General features: G+C 39.6%; 1 protein-coding gene across 2 annotated transcripts in view; it reads left to right on the forward strand.

The window, feature by feature from the left end:
- The window catches only part of dync1h1 (dynein, cytoplasmic 1, heavy chain 1), a 107,785-nt gene that overhangs the window by 79,530 nt on the left and 5,878 nt on the right, over nt 1-22,377 (forward strand). For both annotated transcript variants that reach the window (XM_041214741.1, XM_041214740.1), the window contains exons 61-73: nt 1,988-2,122; nt 2,211-2,305; nt 2,570-2,744; nt 3,586-3,661; nt 3,770-3,930; nt 4,371-4,482; nt 4,613-4,673; nt 5,115-5,238; nt 6,025-6,138; nt 12,486-12,656; nt 14,377-14,594; nt 14,829-14,932; nt 17,042-17,253. In XM_041214741.1, the coding sequence (XP_041070675.1) occupies nt 1,988-2,122; nt 2,211-2,305; nt 2,570-2,744; nt 3,586-3,661; nt 3,770-3,930; nt 4,371-4,482; nt 4,613-4,673; nt 5,115-5,238; nt 6,025-6,138; nt 12,486-12,656; nt 14,377-14,594; nt 14,829-14,932; nt 17,042-17,253 (1,758 nt within the window). The remainder of the gene's footprint in view (nt 1-1,987; nt 2,123-2,210; nt 2,306-2,569; nt 2,745-3,585; nt 3,662-3,769; nt 3,931-4,370; nt 4,483-4,612; nt 4,674-5,114; nt 5,239-6,024; nt 6,139-12,485; nt 12,657-14,376; nt 14,595-14,828; nt 14,933-17,041; nt 17,254-22,377) is intronic.

Here is a 22,377-nt window from a genome sequence, read left to right on the forward strand (position 1 = left end):
CGACAGGAAGGTCTGGGACCTGCTTGCAGACAGACCAAAGATGTTCCACAAAGTGGTCACCCAGTCTGCATTTGGCCTCTCCAATGTAGAGGAGACCTCATTGGGAGCAACAGTTGCATTAGATCAAATTGAAGGAAGTGCAACTCTTGAAAGGAATTTCTGGACCCTTGGACAGTGAGGAGGTGAAGGGACAGGTGTTGCAACTTCTGCGATCGTATGGGAAAGTGCCGTGTGAGGGAGATGAGGTGTTGGGGTGATGAAAGAGTGGACTAGGGTGTCCTGGAGGGAATGGTCACTACGGAATGCCGACAGGGGGTTGAAGGGAAGATATGTTAGGTGGTGGCATCATGCAGGAGTTGGCGGAAATGGCAGAGGACTTTCGTTACGTTACATTACGTTTTACTTCTCTTTTGCTCTGAAGAGGAGTCATAAGGACTCGAAACGTTAACTTTTTTTCCTCCACAGATGATGTTAGACCTGCTGAGTTTTTCCAGCATTTTCTATTTTTGTTTGATTTCCAGCATCCGCAGTATTTTGCTTTTATAGAGTCAGAGGTCTACAGCACAGAAAAAGGCCCTTCGGCCCATCAAGTCTGCGCCAGTCAAACAAGTACCCAACCAGCCTAATCCCATTTTTCAGCACCAGGCCCATAGCCTTGTATGCCATGGCATCGCAAGTGCACATCCAAATACTTCTTAAATGTTGAGGGTTTCTGCCTCTACCACCCTTTCAGTCAGTGAGTTCTGGATTCCCACCACCCTCTGGATGAAAAACCTCTTCCTCACGTCCCCTCTAAACTTCCTGCCCCTTACCTTAAATCTATGCCCCCTGGTTATTAATCCCTCCACCAAGGGGAAAAGTTCTTTCCTGTCTACCCTATCTATGCCCCTCATAATTTTATACACCTCAGTCATGTACCCCCTCAATCTCCTCTGCACCAGGGAAAATAACTTCAGTCTATCCAATCTTTCCTCATAACTAAAACTCTCCAGCCCAGGCAACATCCTGGTAAATCTCCTCTGCACTCTCTCTCAAGTGCAATCACATCCTTCCTATAATGCGGATTCCAGAACTGCATGCAATACTCTAGCTGTGGCCTAATCAGCGTTTTATACAGTTCCAGCATAACCTCCCTGCTCTTATATTCTATGCCTCGTCTAATAAAGGCATGTATCCCATAAGCCACTTTAACCACATTATCTACCTGTCCCGCTACCTTAATGGACCAGTGGACATGCACACCAAGGTCCCTCTGATCCTCAGTACTTTTCAGGATCCTACCATTCATCGTGTATTCCCGTGCCTTGTTTGTCCTGCCCAAGTGCATCACCTCACACTTAGCTGGATTAAATTCCATTTGCCACTGATCAACCCATCTGACCAGCCCGTCTATATCCTCCTGTAATCTAAGGCTATCTTCCTCACTATTTACCACCCCACCAATTTTCGTGTCATTCGTGAACTTACTGATCAACCCTCCTACATTCAAGCCTAAATCGTTTATATATACCCTGCACAGCAGGGGACCCAACACCGATCCTAGTGGAACCCCACTGGACACAGGCAACCAGTCACAAAAACAGCCCTAGACCATCACCCTCTGCTTCCTGCCATTCAGCCAATTCTGGATCCAATTTGCCAAATTGCCTTGGATCCCATGGGCTCTTACTTTCATTATCAGTCTCCCATGCAGGACCTTTTCAAAAGCCTTGCTGAAGTCCAAGTAGACGATGTCAAATGCACCTGAGGCTTTAAAATAGTTTGTTTAGACATTGTGCTAATGCATAGTATGACTATTAATCATATAAACCAAAGCATGTCTAATAACTTTTTGGGTCCATTTTTGACACATTGCTAATGATCAAATGTATTTTAACACTTTTGACTCCCAAGATCTATTAAGATTCAGAAAATTATGAAAAATATATGGTGGTACATTATGGATAATCTGATCAGGTTGCTTATGATGTTGTTCATTCATCAATAGATTCACTTCCTATATCAGTATTCACTTCAGTTCTTCCTGGATATTTATCACACTGTTCTGTATGAGAATCCAAACCTGAAAGGGGTTACTGATCATACACAACGACTCTCTTTTATTACTAAGGACCTTTTCCAGGTACGTATATTAAGCTTAACTGTAAATTTTATACAAAGGCAGTATTTTTGCAAGCATACAGATAATGCTCTATTTTCTATTGTCACAGGGAACATTTAACAGAGTAGCACGGGGTATGGTGCACAATGATCATATCACTATTGCAATGTTGCTGGCTAAGATTCGCCTCAAGGGCCTAACCAGGTAAGTTTTTTTGTTTGTCATCCATGAATCAGTTTTAATGTTTGTTTTGCGATTGTTGATTTTTTTTTAAACAATTAGCTTTTTTAAGCATTTTATCCATCTGATTTTCTGCGTTCCAAGAAAAGTTAATGTGCAGTTCTTTTGCTAATTGGGGTTCTCATAGTTCATTTGTTTTTAAAAAAAAACGTCCGTTTTATTTAACCAATAGGCTATAAACGTTCATTTTTTTCCCTAAATACAAATCCTCCAATTTGTTCTTTCCAGTGAACCATCATATGACGTGGAGTTCCACCACTTCCTTCGTGGTAGAGAGATTGTACTGAATGGTTCTTCTGTGTCTAAAATAGATTATCTCACTACAGAGCAAATAGAAGGCATGGAGAGACTGAGCCGTTTACCTGTCTTTTTTGATCTAATTTCCAAAGTTCAGGTTGATGATGTAAGTTAAATTTTAAACTAATTGATATCTGGCAATTACATTTGAATATATTGTTTCAAACTGACCACTTTGCAGACAAATTTGAGTTGTCCAACTTTTTCTTGGGGTTGAGAAAGAAGTTAAGTTGTGGACACAAATTAATGGTCAGGAATAACCTTGTTAATACTCAAACTTGTCCTCACAAATGCAAGTATATTTCTGGTCTGGATTGGTCAGCATGATGCACAGATGTCCAGCATATATTTATTCAACTTAATGCAATTCAGATTGTCCCAAAGAAATTATAAATTTGCTTGTTTTAACAAAAACAGTTGGCAACAAATTGGAATAATTTCATTCTAAATTTGGATAAGCTCTGAAAATGAAGTGTACAACACATGTTCTTCAACATTAACTTGTGCCTTCGACATATGTCATGAAATTTTCCTCCCCTCTTACTCCAGGAAAAAGCAAGACAAATAATTCCTTTGAAAAATAAAGTGAGCTTGAAATAACTGATCTAGTTACGTTAAAAGATTTCATGTCACCTCTAATTTGAATACTTTACCAGGGCAATACAGCATGCTCAAAATCCATCATGGAATCTGTCATGATGCATCATTATATGTGGCAAAGTGAAAAGTACTCTGTACAAAATGTACATGTAACATTGATATGAACTCAAAATAGATGATGTAATTGGAAAATGTAGCTGTTTCTAGATTAAATGTTTTGAGCTCTAGTCCTACAAAACAGTTGACATTTAGAACAAATCGCAACCATCTTTATTTAAAGGTAAAATACCTTTCAAGTATTGGATACATTTTTGGTCTGTAGTTTTACTAGTATTCTTTTACTGCAGCAATTTAACATCTGGCTGGAGAGTAGTTCACCTGAACAAACTGTGCCTTATCTGTGGATGTGTGAGAAACCTTTCAGTAAGCACCAAGTTTTTAATTTTGAAATTTTATAGAATATTCATAGTAGAATTTATTCATGTTAGTTTTCCAAGCCAGATTGATTACAAGTTGTGTTCTTTCATCCAGCTCCTATTGGGCAGGCTATGCACCGACTGCTGCTGATCCAGGCTTTCCGACCAGACCGCCTCTTGGCAATGGCTCACACCTTTGTGGCCACGGTTCTGGGAGACAGTTTCATGTCAACAATCGAACAGCCATTAGACCTATCAACAATCGTAGATACCGAGGTATGTAGATGAAGCAACTTGTACAACATTTGAAAAGCCATTGTTTGAACTTTTTAATGAGTTTCAAGATGCTTAGGGAATCAAATTCTCTTTTTCCCAGCAAAATCAGTGACAGTAGCTGATAATTATCAGAAAAGTATGAAATTCCAATTGCTTTTTTTCTACTGACCTATACTTTAACTCTCCTCTTCCTCATAGGAGCTTAGTGTTTCTATACATTTCCTTTCCAATCATTTAAATATTTTTGAATGGATAGCTATTATTGGCCATATATTGATCATTTGTTTTGTACTTCTTTAAAATAATCTCAACTTCTTGTAATTACTGTTTCTTCACACTTTTCTAGCCTGTAGCCAAATACTGTGTGGATATGTGTATGTAATTTGTTGGAGGTTATTTCTGCAATATCTATTAAGGTTAACCTGCTTGTTTTTTTTTAGGTGAAACCAAACACTCCAGTGCTTATGTGCTCTGTGCCTGGCTATGATGCTAGTGGACGTGGAGAGGATCTTGCAGCTGAGCAAAACACGCAGATTACATCCATTGCCATTGGTAAGAATTCTGCTGTTTCAATAAATATTCTTTGATAACTGAAATACAGTTGCATTTTTAAAAAATTATTGAGACCTTCAATTGAGCTTTCCATTGACTATTTAATTATTTTAACAAATATACAATATAGGTTCTGCAGAGGGCTTCAACCAGGCAGAAAAAGCTATTAATACAGCTGTGAAATCTGGCAGGTAAGTGAGGTTATGCTGCATGTTTCACTAGTTGAATTTGTTTCTTGTTTATAGTTAAACGTACGTTACTATTAGAAATGTTCAATATTTCGGTGTGCTGCACAATGTCATTGGTCTTGTATTGCGTAACTTGGACACAAATTGATCTTGATTTCCTCATAGCATCAATGTGATTCACATTTTAGAATTTGTTTTCTAAGTTATGCGTTGTTGGAGTGCATTAAAGCCCATGCATGTATAAACAAAAACTAGTTTTGCCAATTTAGAAATCAGTACCCTGATAAAAATGAAATTCATGCATTGTCACTCTTACCCTGAAGTCCTTAAGTGTAAATATATATGACAGTTAAGTACATTGGGCTTATTATCTGACCAGGAATTAATGACAGGTTGTGTATTCTTGATCATCTGCTAATGTCACTTTGTTAATGGTCTTAATAGGTGGGTGATGTTGAAGAATGTACATCTAGCTCCTGGTTGGCTCATGCAACTTGAGAAGAAGCTGCATTCCTTGCAACCTCATGCTAATTTCCGTCTATTCCTTACCATGGAGATCAACCCCAAGGTAAGTGTTGCACTTAAAACCTGAGTATTAGAGTTTTAACAAATTAGTGGTGCTGTTTACATATTTTAGCATCTACTGAAGATATAACTCCTCTAATATTTATGGCTATTTCTCTTTTTGCTAAAAGATTATTTAAAACTAGATTAATTCATATACAGAAGTCAAAAGAATTACTAAATTTGTCCTGAACATATTGGTCAATCTTTAGCAAACCTTAAATTCAGACACAGATTAAGCAAAAAATGACAGCTAATCTTGGTGATAAGAACATAAATAGGAGCTAGAGTAGGCCATTTGGCCTTTTGAGCCTGCTAGCTTTGCATTCAATAAGATCCAAAAAATCTATCGACCTTTGTTAGTTCTGTACTATTTAATGGTAGTATTTCCTCATTCCTATTTACAAAAGAAAATTACTTTTTATATCACTGCACACGATTGACTAAGTGGATTGACTAACCTGTTCTTAGTATGTTATAGCCATCTACCAAGAGATGTGAAGTCAGCCCAAATATGATCTAACAACCTAATTAAATGTTCTGTTCCTATCAGGAACATGAATGGAAATGATTATATTGCCTTTTGTGAAAGAAATATCGGTCACATATTTTGATATGTATTTAATTTATAAAACTCTGCATGGTTAGAAATAGAGAATGAGTTGGTTTTAGCACCCAGTGGCTTAAGAATACAATTGAGTTTTTAAATTCCTGTTATCTGCGGGTCTACCTGTACTTTGTAGAACAAAATAGTGTTGAGTTTTACACTAATCTTTTAACTTGTTTGCAGGTTCCAGTGAACTTGTTGCGAGCTGGGCGTATATTTGTATTTGAACCACCACCTGGTGTGAAAGCCAACATGCTGAGGACCTTCAGCAGCATCCCAGTTTCCAGGATGTGCAAAGTAAGAATAGCCTAAGATTTGACCCCATTGATTTCTTGGAGAAAGTATATTTTGTATTGACAAACATGTCCAATTTCCCATGTTGCGTGGGCAGAGGCTACTTATGAGTCTGGCCATTAGAGTACAGATGGACATATTTTTGAGTCTTGCATGGAGCCAAAAGCCAGGACCTTTTTTGTGTGTGCCATGCTGAACAGCACAATGTAAAATGAATACATTGTTGCCATCTTCCTAACTATAAAATGGATGTACACAGGTATAGCCTTATGGGAGCAGTTCAGAGTTTCTGTGGCAGGTGCTTCTTTGCAAGCCGATTAGGAGAGGTACCAAACAGTTTTTACAAGCATGCATTCTGATCCCACTCGCTGGAGAATTCCATGTCCAGGACATTGTTGGTTGACATAATTCAAAAGTATGCCCTGCATATAATTGCACAGATATTCATTTGCTGACATTTCATGTGTTTTTGGATTTCCTGACCCTAAAAAATAAGGGTGAAGCATTTGCTAAAACCTTCAGCCAGAAGTGCCGAGTGGATGAACCCCCATTATCAACATCCTTGGGGGCTGCCATTGACCAGAAACTGAACTGGACTAGCCTTGTAAATACTATGGCTACAAGAGTGGGTCAGAGGCTAGGAATCCTGCGACGAGTAACTCGCACCATGATTCCCCAAAGCCTGCCCACCATCTACAAGGCACAAGCCAGGAGTGTGATGGAATACTCTCCACTTGCTTGAATGAGTGCAGCTCCCACAACACTGAAGAAGCTTGACACTGTCCAGGACAAAGCAGCCCACTTCATTGGCACCACATCCACAAACACTCACTTCCTCCACCACTGACCCACAGTATTAGCAGTGTGTACCATCTACAAGATGCACTACAGGAATTCATCAAGGCTCTTTAGACAGCACCTTCCAAACCCACAACCATTACTATCTAAAAGGATAAGGACAGCAGATGGATGGGCAAACCACCACCACCTGTAAGTTACCCTCCAAGTCAGTCACCGTCCTGACTTGGAAACATACTGCTGTTCCTTCGCTGTCGCTGGGTCAAAATCCGGGAACTCCCGCCCTAATAGTACTATGGATGTATCTACACCACATGGACTGCAGCGGTTCAAGAAGGCAGCTCACCACCACCACCTCCTCAAGGGCAAGGGCAACTAGGATTGGCAATAAATGCTGGCCCAACCAATGAAGCCCACATCCTGTGAATGAATTTTTAAAAATGAATCTTGGTCTAAGAACTATATTCTGGAAGATCATCAGTCGTGGTACAAAATACCAAGCTCCTACCAAATATTTGCATGGGGCCAGAAACTAGTTATTTAAGTACACTGAAAATGGAATCATAGAGAAAGTACAGCATGAAAATAGGCCATTCTGCCATTCCACCCGGTGTGTCTGTGCCGGCACTCTGCAAGAGCAACTCCCCTAGTCCCACTCTCCTGCCTTTATCCCATTGCCCTGCAAAATTTTTCTTTGATAATTATCCAGTTCCCTTTTGAAAGCCACAATTGAATCTGTCTCCATCTCCGCCACACTTCAGGCAGTGCACTCCAGATCCTAACTACTCTCTGGGCAAAGTTTTTCCTTGTGTTGGCTCTTTTGCCAATCGCCTTAAATTAGTGTCCCCTGGTTCTTGACCTTATGCCAATGGGAGCAGTTATTCCCTATTTACTCTGTCTAGACCCCTCATGATTTTGAATACCTCTGTCAAATCTCCTCTTAATCTTCTCTTTTTCAGGAGAACTGCCCCAGCTTCTTCAGTTTGACCACATAACTGAAGTTCCTTATCCCTTGAACTATTCACACAAATCTTTTATGCACCCTCTCTATTGCCTTCACATCCTTCCTAAAGTGTGGTGCCTAGAACTGGGCACAATACTCCAGTTGAGATTGAACCAGTGTTCTATAGATGCCTATCATGACAGCCTTTGTACTTGTTCCCTTATTTATAAAGCCCAGGATCCACGATAGGCTTTATTAACCACGCACAACCTGCCCTGCCACCTTCAATAATTTATGCACCTGTGCCCCCCTCCCCAGGTCCCTCTGCTCCTGCACCCCCTTTAGAATTGTACCCTTATTTTACATTGCCTCTCCTTGTTCCTCCTACTAAAATTTATCATTCACACTTATCTGCATTAAATTTCATCTGCCACTTGTCTGCCTATTCCACCAGTCTTGTCTGTTCTTTTAAAGTTTAACATCATCCTCTTCACAGTTCACCATAGTAGTCTTGTCACCTGAAAATTTTGAAATTGTGCCCTGTACCTCAAGTCTTTGTCATTAATATATATCAAGAAAAGCTGATCCTAACACAGCCCCTCTATGTACCTTGCTCCAGTCCCAAAAAAACAACCATTCGCCACTATTGTTCTCTGTCACTCAGCCAATTTTATGTCCATGCTGCTACTGCCTCTTTTTATTATGAGCTCTAACTTTGCTGGCAAGCCTGTTATGTGGCACTTTATCAAATGCCTTTGGAAGTCCATGTATCCCACCTCACTCCTCATCAACCCTTTGTTACTTCATCAGCAAACTCAATCAAGATAGTTAAGCATGATTTGCCCTTAACGATTCCTTAATTAATCAATATTTGCCCAGGTAACTGTTAGTCCCGAATTATCATTTTAAAAGCTTCCCCATCACCGAAGTTAATCTTACTGGCCTGTAGTTGCTAGGCTTATTGCACTTTTTTTGAACAAGGGTGTAACAGTTGCAATTCATTAGCTCTCTGCAGCACCCCTGTATTGAAGGAGGATGGGAAAGTTCTAGCCAGTGCCTCCACAACAATTCCCTCAGTATCCTTGAATGCATCTTATCTGATTCTGGTGACTTACCAACTTTTATGTGCAGCCAGCCATGCTAATAGCCCTTTTAAAAAAAAATTAAGCCATCCAGAATGTCAGCCACCTCCTCTTTCAGTATGACTTGGACAGTATCTTCCTCATTGAAGTACTCATGTGGTACCTTAGTCATGCCCCTACCTCCATACATAAATCCCCTTTTAGGCCTCTAATTATCCCCAAGCCTCCCTTTTATTATTTATATGCCTGTAAAAGACTTTTGAACTCTGTTAGTCGCCAGTCCCTTCTCATATTGTCTTTGCTGTTCTTATTTGTTTTTTCACTTCCCCTCTGAACCTTTATATTGAACTGAAATCACAGTTGTATTTTTCACCCAACATGTCATTTGCACCCTTTTTCTGTTTCATCTTGCTCCCTATCTCTTGCGCCATCAGGGAGCTCCGAATTTCTTTGCAATACCTTTCCCTCATAGGAATATACCTTGCTTGTACCCAAACTGTCTGCTCTTTAAAAGCAGCCCATTGTTCTGTTACAGTTTTGCCTGCCAATCTTTGATTCCAATTTCTCTGGACCAGGTCCATTGAAGTTGGCCCTCCAGATTAATCCTTTCTATTCTGGATTGCTCAGTGTCCTTTTTTTATAACCAACCTAAATCTTGTGATCACTGTCCCCTAGGTGTTCTGCTGACGCCTGATGCACTTGTTCCATGTCATTCCCCAGAACCAGATCCAGCGATGCCTCCTTCCTCGTTGGAGTGGAAAAATACTGGTGTAGAAAATTCTCCTGAAGACACCCTAGGAACTCTTGCCCATTATACTATTACTATCCCAGTCTATTTTAGGATAACTGACATCTCCCATGATATAATATAAACTCTATAATTCTAGCTCCCCCCCGTGAAATTCCTTGCAAATTTATTCCTCTATACCTTTCCCACTAACTGGTGACCTATAGAATACACTCAGCAATGTAATGGTTCCTCTATTGTTTCTTAGCTCTAACCAAATAGATTCTGTTCTTGACCCCTCTTGGACATCCTCTTTTTCCAACACGGCAGTGTTCTCCTTGAACAACCCTGCTATTCCTCCTTCACTTTCCTATCTTTCCTGAGCACCTTGTACTCAGGAATATTTAGTATTCAGTCTTGCCATTTGAGCTAGGTCTCCATTATCGCCACATCAGGCTTCCATGTGGCTATGTGCAGCAGCTCACCAACCTTATTTGCTAAACTCTGCACATTCACATACTTGCACAGTAACCCTAATTTAGACCTTATTACATTCCCTGTTACTATGACCCCACTTAATACCTTCTGTTCCTTCCTCTGATGCTATTTATCTCTGAATTCTCTGTGCACCCTGATTTTCCTCTCTGAAATTACCTCCTGGTTCCTACACCCTTGCCAACTTACTTTAAATTCTTCCCAATAATGGAGCAAATCTTCCCATAAGGGTCCCCTGAGGAAGAGTCATACAGACTCATTGTTAATACTGTTTCTCTCTCCACAGATGCTGCTGGACCTGCTGATTTTTTTTTTTCCCTAGCATTTTCTGTTTTTGCCCCCACAAGGATATTGGCCCTGGCTCTGTTTGGGTGCAACCCATCCAGCCTGCACAGGTCTCATCTTCCCCAGAACCAGTCCCAATGTCCCAGGAATCTAAAGCGCTCTCTCTCATGCACCCTCCCTCCAGCCACACACGCATTTGCTCTATCCTCTTTTATACTGATTTGTGTGGTACTGGGAGTACTTGGCTGCTTCACCTGCTAGTTCCCTTCCTAGTTCCCTAAACTCTGCTGGCAGGATCACATGTCTGTTTCTGCCTAGTTGTTGGTACAGATATGGACTACACCTGCTAGCTGTGGACTCTATCCCTGTTCCTCAATAGGATGCTCTGTAGCCTTTCAGTGACATCCTTAGCTTTCACACCAGCGTGGCAACATACTATCCTGGATTCACATCTGTAACTGCAGAAGCACCTGTCTATTATCCTAACTATCAAGTCCCCTGTCGATATTGTGTTTCCAACTTTCCTCCTGACCGCTGTACAGCTGAGCCAGCTGTCGTGCCATACACTCCCCAGAGTAGACATAACTCTCACAAGTATTCAGAATTGAATACAGTTCAGAGAATAAGATGCAGTCAGAATTCTAGCACTATCTGGTCCTCCTTTACTGCCTGGCAGTCACCCATTCCCGCTCTTCCTCCATAGCCTTAGCTGCCGAGTGAACACACCTATAAATATGCTATCCATGAAACACTCAACCCCGCAGGTATGCTGCAGTGATGCCAGCTACTGCTGAAGGTCTGAAACCAGGAGCTTGAGCTGCTGCAGCTGACAACACTTTCTTTTCCTTTTTTTTCCCATTCATTCACTGGATGTGGGCTCCTCTGGTTGGGCCAGCATTTATTGCCCATCCCTAGTTGCCCTTGAGAAGGTGGTGGTGAGTTGTCTTCTTGAACTGCTGCAGTCCATTTGGTATAGGTACACCCACAGTGCTATTGAAAGGGAGTTCCAGGATTTTGACCTAGTGACAGTGAAGGAACGGTGAAATATTTCCAAGTCAAGCTGATGAATGACTTGTGGGGGGAGCTTGCAGGCGGTGGTATTCCCACCTATCTGCTGCCCATGTCCTTCTAGATTGTGGTTGTCGTGGGTTTGGAAGGTGCTGTCTAAGGAGCCTTGGTGAATTCCTGCAGTGCATCTTGTAAATGGTACACACTGCTACTGTGTTTCGGTGATGGAGGGAGTGAATGTTTATGGATGTGGTGCCAATGAAGTGCGCTGCTTTGGCCTGGACAGTATCAAGCTTCTTGAGTGTTGTGGGAGCTGCAGTCATTCAGGCAAGTGGGGAATATTCCATCACACTCCTGATTTACATCTGTAGATGCTGGACAGTCTTTGGGGAATCAGGAGGTGAGTTACTTGTCGCAGGATTCTAGCCTTGCATCCTGGAATTCCCACAAGAAACAGGATGGTGTGCTCCAAGGGTCTGAGCTGCCCTGCTATGCTTCTATTTATTAGACTATTAAATTTACTACTAACATAATTAATGTCTCACCAGCTACTCACCAGTCAGCTGCTTCTCCTCTGATGTCACTTTATCATCTAAAATCCTGAGATTATAATTTACTGAAACATTTGTGTTACTACTTTAGTGTTCTAACCTATATTACTTCATTTTAACTTTATCCCGTACTTCTGGTTGATTATTTGAGCACTGATTTTAATTATATGATTATCAAATTGGTGTTAGGTTTTCTGCTAATGAATAAATTGAAAGCTTACCAGCATATTCACTCCATCCTGCTTTCTGTTTCTCCGTGCGCTCTGTTCATTTCATGTACTTTTAACATTGCTATCTGTCATAATAGTACTTTTAACATTAGTATGTTTTGATTATATTTTAGCATAAATTGTTTTGCTGTGATTTACACTCTGACCAAATTCTTTGATGTGCAAGTTAGAAATTATTGTACAGGTTTAGAAATCCTGATGATTAATAACTTTATTTAAATGTTATTCCAGTCACCAAATGAGCGTGCACGTCTATACTTCCTTCTGGGCTGGTTCCATGCTATCATACAAGAACGTCTGCGATATGCTCCTCTGGGTTGGTCCAAGAAGTATGAGTTTGGTGAATCAGATTTAAGATCTGCTTGTGATACTGTGGACACCTGGTTGGATGATACAGCCAAGGTAAATTCTTGCCAGAACAAAATGGTATGGAAATAAACAGGGCAATTAGGTTAGAATTCTCACTGCTGAAAAACTACCATAACTAATAGGATGCATCAAATGTGTTTAGCTTTGGGATGGGGTAGGGGTAAAAGTGTAACTTTGGATAGGGTTGGGGTAATTTTTGTTCCATGTTACCAAGGTGATTGGGCAAGATATTTTTTTTTAAAAAGCCCTTCAAAATATAACTTGATTAAGGAAAACATTGCAGGGCAAACTTTCTATTTAAACTTTGCAGTATTTATAAGTACTTTGGTTGATGCTATTTTACATTACAGGCAACTGAGGTAATTCATTTTTATCGTTTTGGATCTTATCAAGAACTGTTGCACACTGCAAATGATTGGTGTGTCTTTGCAGGATTTACTAATATTTGCTTTTGTAAAGCTTCTTTCAAAAGCAAGCCCCAAATGTACAGTATATGGAATGTCAACATTTAATGCAGCTACATTTAGTTGCTTCATGAATGAAAAATGTTTTAAAATATTTCTTTTTGCCTGCATTGAAATTATTTTTGAGATAATTGCACCTTTGCTGTTAAATAGTGCGAAACTACCTGCTTTTAGCTGAAATTTAATGAGTTTTGGAATTCCGAACACACTGCAATGTAGCTATTAACAGAAAATTTCCCCCCTTTTTTCTTTTTTAAAAAAAAACTTTTTAGTGATTGTAATTTAACTACCTGATATGACAGAAGACTATGAACCTAATACAGTTTTTTATCAATGCTTTCAGAGGCAGTTTTAACATATTTTGATGAAATTGTTCCTTCTATATTCTGGAGTTATTCTGCAAATGTGAGAGGGTGATTAGTGATGGTCAAACCAGCTTGTTTATGGACTCTTCTTGAGCCGTAAATCCTGTAAACTCTAAACCCGGCTTAAAAGGTTGATTCGGTGTATTCATGTTTAAATTTGCTTCCTTCAAATCAATGCTGAGTCACTAGACATTTTGGGTATTAATTTGGCTTTCGGCATGAATTGAATGAGCATAAGAAATAGAAACAAGGGAAGACCATATGGTCCATTGAGCCTACTCCACAATTTAGTATGATCATGACTGATCTTGCTCTTCTACTCCATTTTCCCACACGCTCCCCTTATCTCTCTTGATTCCCTGAGACACTAAAAATCAGTATATCTCAGCCTTAAATACATTCAATGATGGTGCATTGATCCACAACCATCGGTAGAGAATTCCAAATATTCACAACTCTTTGAAGAAATTTCTCCTCATCTCAGTCCTAAATGATCAACACTCTAATCCTGAAACTGTGTCCCCTTGTTGTAGATTTCCCAGTCAGCGAAAACAATGTCTCGGTGTCTACTCTGTCAAGCCCCTTCAGAATCTTGAATGTTTCAATTATTTCACCTCTCATTACTCTAAACTCCAGAGAGTATAGGACCAGTTTACTCAGCCTCTCATAGGACAACCCTCTCATCCCAGGGACCAATCTAGTTAACTTTCACTGAATATTTGTTATATTTGCTCATACTCATTATACAAATGACTAGAAACTATTGTAATGCCTACATGTTGTAAAATATTGTCATTATTACTAATATTTTAGTGTTAGTAACTTACTAACGGCCCAAGCATCATGAGTGTCAAATAGTGAACTTTCAAATCACAATCATTCCCAACTTCCATGATTAAAAATGAAATGACTTGTTTTCTTCAGGGACGCCAGAACATTTCGCCTGATAAAATTCCTTGGGCAGCTTTGAAAACCTTGATGGCACAATCTATTTATGGTGGGCGTATCGATAATGAATTTGATCAGCGGTTGTTGAACTCCTTTTTGGAGCGTCTATTTACGACTGCTAGCTTTGACAGCGAATTTAAATTGGCATGTAAGGTCGATGGACATAAGGATATTCTCATGCCAGATGGCATCAGGTAAAAACCTAAAGTCAAAGTAACAATTGTCAATTAAAAAAGATGCCTTTCATGTTTAAAGAATGTTGACTTCAGAGAAAATGAAATTATTTGCTGTAAGATCCTCTTTTAGAGTGATTGCTTAAAACATGCTTACTTTGTGCAACCCTTATTAGACAAACTATATCTCTAAACTTAATTTGGAAAAGTTTCTCCCTTTTAGCTTTAATTAACAAATGGTGATCTTTTATGCAGACGAGAGGAGTTCATTCAGTGGGTTGAGCTGCTTCCTGATACTCAGACACCATCCTGGCTGGGTTTACCAAACAATGCTGAAAAAGTGCTTCTAACTACACAGGGTAACTATAAGCTTTCCAAGTGCTAGAACTTTGCTAACCCTTCCAAATAATTAGATTGATGGTATCGTGATTTGAAAAGAAAGATAATATAATAGACATTGGGCATACATAAACCTATTATAACTTTACATTTTCGCACGTGATGTACTCTGTCAAAAATATACGTAGCTCGTTTGGTGTTGTCATTTCATTTATTGTGTTTCTCTCACTTTGCTAATTCTTCGATTGCATTTGTCTGATTCAAATATTTCACTCTTCTCCCTTTCGCTTTTGCACATTTCACTTACGCTCAATTCCCACCAAAGGAGGAAAATCTGGATTGAAAGTAGTTCCTATTTTACCTGCTCCCCATTAGTCCTCCCACCCTGCAAACACCTCAATGCCTTGGAAATCCATTTGTATCTCATGATCATTAGAACGTTCCAGATATTCATTTTATATTTAATTAGGTTTGTTTAACTATATGCGTAGGATGCATTAGGAGCAATGAATAGATTTGGAGGAAATGAATTTTCTAGTTATTTCTGTTTGTAACTCATTAGATGTTCAGGTTCACTACTTTACATATTTCTCAATGGTCGCTCCATTTTCAGAGATTTAATGTATAGCATGTGAACAAGATATAGTTAATTATAAAACAAGTAGTAATTTTGAGGTCCAATGTAGTATAAGTTTAATACTTTTAAACAGTGATATTACATTTCATGCATGCCTTTTCTTGAAGTTGAATTGTATTTAGTTTTACAAAAACTGTATAAATTTAATGTGTGCAGAACTAAGCAAATTCATCAGTTATATTTAAGAAAAATATTAAGTTCAAGTTTAACTTTCAATAACTATGCAACTGCCAAGGAGATTTCACTTCCTTTTTTACTATACCATAATTTTATTATTTTAAACATATTGGTCCATATCTTATGGTGATAATGTCTGTGAAATTGTCAAAGGATGATGTCATTACTCCTCTGGATCTGACAGCTACTCCTGGAGTCCACATATGCAATTAAGTGCCAAAAGTTGCTGTCAGTAATTCTATGCTTCCCCCATAGGGTGTTGTTTAAGTGTACCCAGACTGACAAGAACTTGCCCATTTACACTATTAGTCTCACTGCAAAACCCTTTAAAGGCTGCACCTTGTTGAATGGGGTACAACTGTTTCTTAATGGCACACTGAGCTCATAATTACTGCTGAATATTCGCATTGGCCCTGAAAAGCTAATTTTATTTTTGCGGAATGTCAAATTCCTTCATGATGATAAAGTTTCCCCTCTTTTTTTCTAAAATTTAAATTCGTTTTGATAGTTCCACTTCTACCTAAATCTCATGTATATGTCCCAATCATGTATTTAACTCTAAAATTTAAAGTGAAAGATAATTGGGCATCCTCTTCTCAGGTTTGCAGTCCATGAGAGTACTTCAGTGTGATTGGTGCTTACCCTACTTGATGACATCACTGTTGCTGGACCCCTGGAGATTCTTTTGACTTGGTGCCAGATTAAAATTGATGTTGAGAGAGGGAAAAGCCATGCCACATAGTTGTTAGATCTTTGTGGGCAGCTTTCTCCACAGCAACAGGTGCTGTCACTTTACTGCTGATCATGAAAATCAGCCATCAAATCATCACCTGCTAAGGACATTGTGCTGTTTCAAAATCTTTTTCTTTTTAGCTAGAATTTGTCTATACTTACAGAAATTCATACTTTGCTATTTGTACTACTACTATCATGCTTGTCCTACTACTACTGTGTCAGGCATGTTTTCCTGTGTCTTGTGTTGCAGCACAGTCACTAACATAAGTCTGATCTCATTCTTCAGCAGACACATACTTTCAAGTATTTGACTGTTTATCAGCAGCCTGAGTTTACACACTTTTTTTATTTTAATGAAGCCATTCCAAGACTATTATTGAACTGGTTACATGAGTATCTTTTTGGCAGTATAATATATTTTCAGTTGTTTATGTATTTTTTTTCTGAGTATCAGCTTTTTACCCTTGTGGTACCTGCTTTCAGTTGATTTGTTTTACCACCATTCTCTGGTGTTAGTTGATTGGGCAGCACCTTTATTTAGCTAGACTATCTTTGATCCCTTGGCCCTTATCTGGTTCAGGCACTGACATGCTCAGCAAAATGCTGAAAATGCAAATGTTGGAGGATGAGGATGATCTAGCTTATGCTGAGACAGAGAAGAAGCAGCGGACAGGTTCTACTTCAGATGGACGCCCAATTTGGATGCGAACACTTCACACTACAGCCTGCAACTGGCTCCAACTTATTCCAAAGTCACTCAACCACCTTAAACGAACTGTTGACAATATTAAGGTAAGAAGTGTGAAGCATTGTTTCATATCTGCATACAATGAAGAAATAGTGTGTATAAAAGCTAATCTGTAATTATTTTAGTATGGTCTAACTGTTGATTATGGGATTTGCAAGGAGAAATGTTTTTAAAAATCTGGCATGCTGTCGCAATTGGTCATTTGTAATGATTTAGTAACCCAGGGTTCCTAAGGCAGGTACAATGCTTTGTATGGAGTACACTGACAACATATGTAAACTTGGCCTAGACTTTCTAACATTCACATCAGAAATAAAAGCAAAACAATTGCCAAACTTAAACGTTTGTTTCTGCTGCATGTTAACTGGAAAAGGCTGAATTTGCTTTTATGTTGATAGAAACTTGATGTTTTAAACTTGATTTTAGATCCCTGATGCAGAAATCATTTCCGTGTAATGAAGAAAGTAATCTTTCAGGCTATATTTTTTGGTTAGGCTATGGATTAGATTCAAATTCTCAATATTCTGAAATACATCTGCAAAATATATTTTAAAAATTCTGATGGGACTTTGGTATTTGTCTGACATCAAGGAACAAATAATGCATAAGAAGTGGGATTTATTGCGTGAAAGTATTGAATTAAGAGGAGTAGACTATTTCCAGTGAAGTCAGGTAGCAGCCATTGCTATAGCTGGACTGGAACAATATATTTAGAGATGTGGTTAGTTGTGGAGTTCAGGGCTAGCTGGAATGTTGTAGGAGACCATAACCACATTTATTACATTGTGAATTGAATTAGCTGCGGATTAGCATCTGTGATTTCGGGGGAAGTTGAGAGGAGGCCCTGAATATCTGCTAAGCACTTCGGGTTGGAAATAGTTGTAAATGTTTCTTGGATTTGTCTGCTGAGCTCCTCCATCAGCATGGATGGGGATGTTCATGGAGCCTTCTGTTAGTTCCTCAATTGTCATCCTCCATATGGAAATGGTAGGGCTGCAGAACTTTGATTTAGAGATCATTTAGCCCTGCTGAAGTATGCAGCTTCTGATGTTTATCATGTATGCAGTCCTGTGTTGGAACATCATTTTCAGATATACTTGGTGCTGTTTTGAGTGTCAGCCTTGGCTCAGCAATAGCATTCTTGATTTTGAGTCAAGTTGTGGGTTCTAGTCACAGTCCAGAAACTTGAACATGTAACGTATGCTCGAACATGTAACGTATGCTCACACACGTGTTGAGGAAGTTCTGCACTGTTGGAGATGTTGCCTTTCAGATGAGAGATTAAACAAAAAGCCCCTTTGCTTTCTCAGGTGGATATAAAAGATCACCATAGCACTATTCAAAGTCAAGCCTGGGCACTTCTATTGACGTAAAAACAAAAGTACTGCAGATACTGAAGATCTGAAATAAAAACAATGCTGGAAAAACTCAGCAGGCCTGGCAGCATCTGTGGAGAGAGAGTTTAACATTTAGAGTCCAATATGACTCTTCAGAACCCAATTTTTGTTTTTACTTTGATGACTTTTTGAAGCCCTTGTTTGCTTTTCAAAACCTAACAGTCCCAACCTGATCACTTCCTCAGGTGTGGCCTCCATGTTTGTTCTCATGTCCAAGAAGTGCAAGCTTCAGTGTCTGTCACAAAACTGGTTTAGCCATCCGTCGTCAGACCTGGCTGTACCACCACAAGCATTATTGAGCTTCACTCTCCACTGCCAAAACCATTCCAGGAAAATCCTGGCAAGCAAAGATAACTTCTGGCTTCTTTCCACTACTTGCCATCTTTTTAAATCACTGCACTGTCACCTCCACGCTCTCACCTCAAGTGTAAAGAGCTCATGGAAAACTGTTACTAAGATAGAGACAGCTGATCAGATGGTTTCAGCCATATCTACCCTTTCGCCTAACCTGTCCCAGTCCTCTCTCCCATCCTCCCCCATGTATATTCCACACTCCTCTTGTCTATGACACTCAATTGCTGCTTTCCTGATCCCAGTCCCACTAAACTACGGCTCACCCAATTTCTTCCTTGCCCCCATGCTAGCTGTAAATGATTCTTATCTCCTCAGGAACTGTCTCCCTTTTTAAAATCCACCACCCCGTCAGAAAACCTATTCTGATCCTTCAAATTACTGCTGCACCTCCAAATTCTGTTTCTCATCATGTCCTTGGTGTTGTCATTTTCCCAATCCATGCCTGCCTTTCACATTTCTTAGCTAATATCACCACCGTCAACACCTCTTTGTCCTTTTGTCTATGACATCTTTTGACAATCTCCACCTATCACTGGCCCTCTATCCAGCTCTACTTGTCCCACCCCCCGCTTAAACCAGCTTATATTTCACCTCTCTTCTATTTTTCCTTAGTTCTGTTGAAGAGTCATACGGACTCGAAACGTTAACTGTATTCCTCTCTGCAGATACTGTCAGACCTGCTGAGTTTTTCCAGGTATTTTTATTTTTGTTTTTATTTTGGATTTCCAGCATTTGCAGTTTTTTGCTTTTGCCTTTCACAATGCCATTTTGAATCCCACCAGTCAGGTTCCCATCCCTGCCACGGCACTGAAATGGCCCTGATCAAAGTAACAGGAGTAGGCCATTTGGCCCCTTGAGCCGACTCTGCCAATCAGTGCAATCGTGCTGATTTGATTGTGGCCTTAACTCCACTTTCCTGTCTGCCCCCCACTATTACCCTTGACACCCTTATCGATCAAAAATATCAGCCTTGAATATATTCAATGACCCAGCCTTCACTGCTCATTGGGGCTGAGAATTCCAAAGACTAACAACCTTCTGAAAAGAAATTCCTCCTTATCTCCATCTTAAATTTAATGTGCCTTGTTTAAAACTGTCTCCCCCGTTCTAGGTACTCATGAGATGAAATGTCCTCTCAGCATCTATCCTGTCAAGCCCCCTCAGAGTCTCACATCTTTCATTATGATCACCTCTCATTTTTCTGAACCTCTGAGTATAGGCTCAACCTGTTCAACCTTTTTCTCGTTAGACAACCCCTTCATCCCAGGGACCAATTTAGTGGACCTTCACTGAACTGTCTTGAATGCAAGTATATTCCTCCTCAAGGAGACCAAAACTGTACGCAGTACTCTAGGTGTGTTCTCACCAATGCCTTGTGCAGTTGAGCAAGACTTCCCTAGTTTTATACTACATTCCCCTTGCAATAAAGGCCAGATTTCCATTTGCTTTTCTAATTACTTGCTGTACCTGTATGCTAACTTTTGTGATTCATGTATGAGGACACTCAGATCCCTCTGTACTGCAGCATTCTGCAGCCTTTCACTATTTAAATAATATGCTTTTCTATTCTTTCCACCAAAGTGGACAACCTCATGCTTTCGCACTTTACACTTGGTTGACCACATCCTCATCCTCCAGCATGACTGCTCCATTGTATATATCAGTGACACTAACCTTGATTGATTAGGTGAGAGTGGAGCCATTATCAGTATAAGCACAATGGTTTCACCTCAAGTCCCCAGTATCTCTAGCTTGTTCAGTCTATTTACAATCTTGATATCCTGTTTTACCCATAATTGAGCCACTCGCCCCATATTTTTTTCCATTGCGAAGGCCACCTTCTAGCACCTTCATAACATTATCTGTCTCTGCCCAACCTCAACCCATTTGCTGCTGAAACTTTCATCCATGCCTTTATCACCTCCTAGACTTGACTATTCCAATACTCTCCTGGTCTTTCTCAGCACTTATCCAAAATTCTGCAATTTGTGTTCTAAACGCCATCTCCCTTGTGCATTGGCACCAGGTCCCCAAACATTTCAATTTAAAATCCTCATCTCATGCCCTTCCCTATCACTGTAACCATCCCCTGATTTACCATCCTCTTAAGAACATTCCTCCAGCTCTGACCTCTTGTCCATCTCCTGTTCCCTTCACCCAACTATTGGCAGTTGTTTAGGCATGAAGCTCTGGAGCTTTTGCTCTACACCTGTCCACTACCTCCCAATAACCTCAGCTCCTTTGAGGCATATCTTAAACCGCATCCCTTTTGTCACTTCTAATATCTCTCCCTTTGGCCCTGCACCAACTTTTGAGTACAGTTCTATAGAGCACCATTTACTATTTTAGGTACTGTATTAATGTATACTATCGTCATTGTCAGCCTTGGCAATATATACCTCAACCAAATCAGAGATTCTCTGGTAATTTATCTCATTGCTGTTTGGGACATTGGAAATTGGCAGCCACATTTTCTGCATTACAACTGTTATGTTTTGGAACTAGACTTGCTATGAAATGCTTCAGAACATTGTGAAAAGTGCTATAGAAGTACAAGTTTTCCTTCTTGCCTTAATTTTTGTTTCTATTTATTCAGAGCCCCATATCCGTTCGAATTTGTTTGAATTTAATATTTGCCTGTGTAACACTTTCTGTATTAAATTCTATGTATGGGGCAGATGAGCTTAGTAGGAGGCAGTTTGACTGGAATTTTCAATCATAAGCAGTGTTCCTCCTGAACCATGCAGCACCCCGAAAATCCCTTTGCGACTATGCACAAGTTGGTTCTTTTAAATTACTGTGCCTGCACAGCTGTGACCTTGAGCAAATTGTCAGTGTACTACGCGAAAAAAAATTAGGAACGTTGGTGAAAGGATATCGCATTTTGCCTGTCAGTCTCTCACCTGCTAGCACAAATGAATAGCCTGCTTTTTTCCCTTTTTCTTCAAAATGCTGTTTAATATTTTAAATAAAAGCAAAATACTGTGAATTCTTGACATCTGAAAACACTTTATCAGCATCGGTGGAAAGAGAAACAAAGTTAACGTTTTAGACTGATAGCCCCTCAACACGAACGGGCATCGACCTGAAAGGTTAGCTGTTTCTCACTCGCTCTCCAGATTACTTATCATAAAATGCACCTATAAGAGATTTTCATCTGTGTTTGCACTTAGGTGATTTTTTTTTTGCAGGCCTTGAATGCATTAAGATAAGTTTGTTTCATGTGTTAGTATGTCACTGTTGTACTTTTCATCTATTCAAACTGTGCACTTTCAGTAATCTTGGCCATTTATTAAAAATTATGGCCAAGTTTTAAGGTTTTTTTTTGAAGCTGTAGATGATTGAATCAATTTGGCACCAGATGCTAGAATTATGCACTTAACCCAGGAATGAAAAAAAAATTAAAAGTAATGGAGA

This window comes from Carcharodon carcharias, chromosome 20 (genome assembly GCF_017639515.1).
Source record: "Carcharodon carcharias isolate sCarCar2 chromosome 20, sCarCar2.pri, whole genome shotgun sequence".
NCBI lineage: Eukaryota > Metazoa > Chordata > Chondrichthyes > Lamniformes > Lamnidae > Carcharodon > Carcharodon carcharias.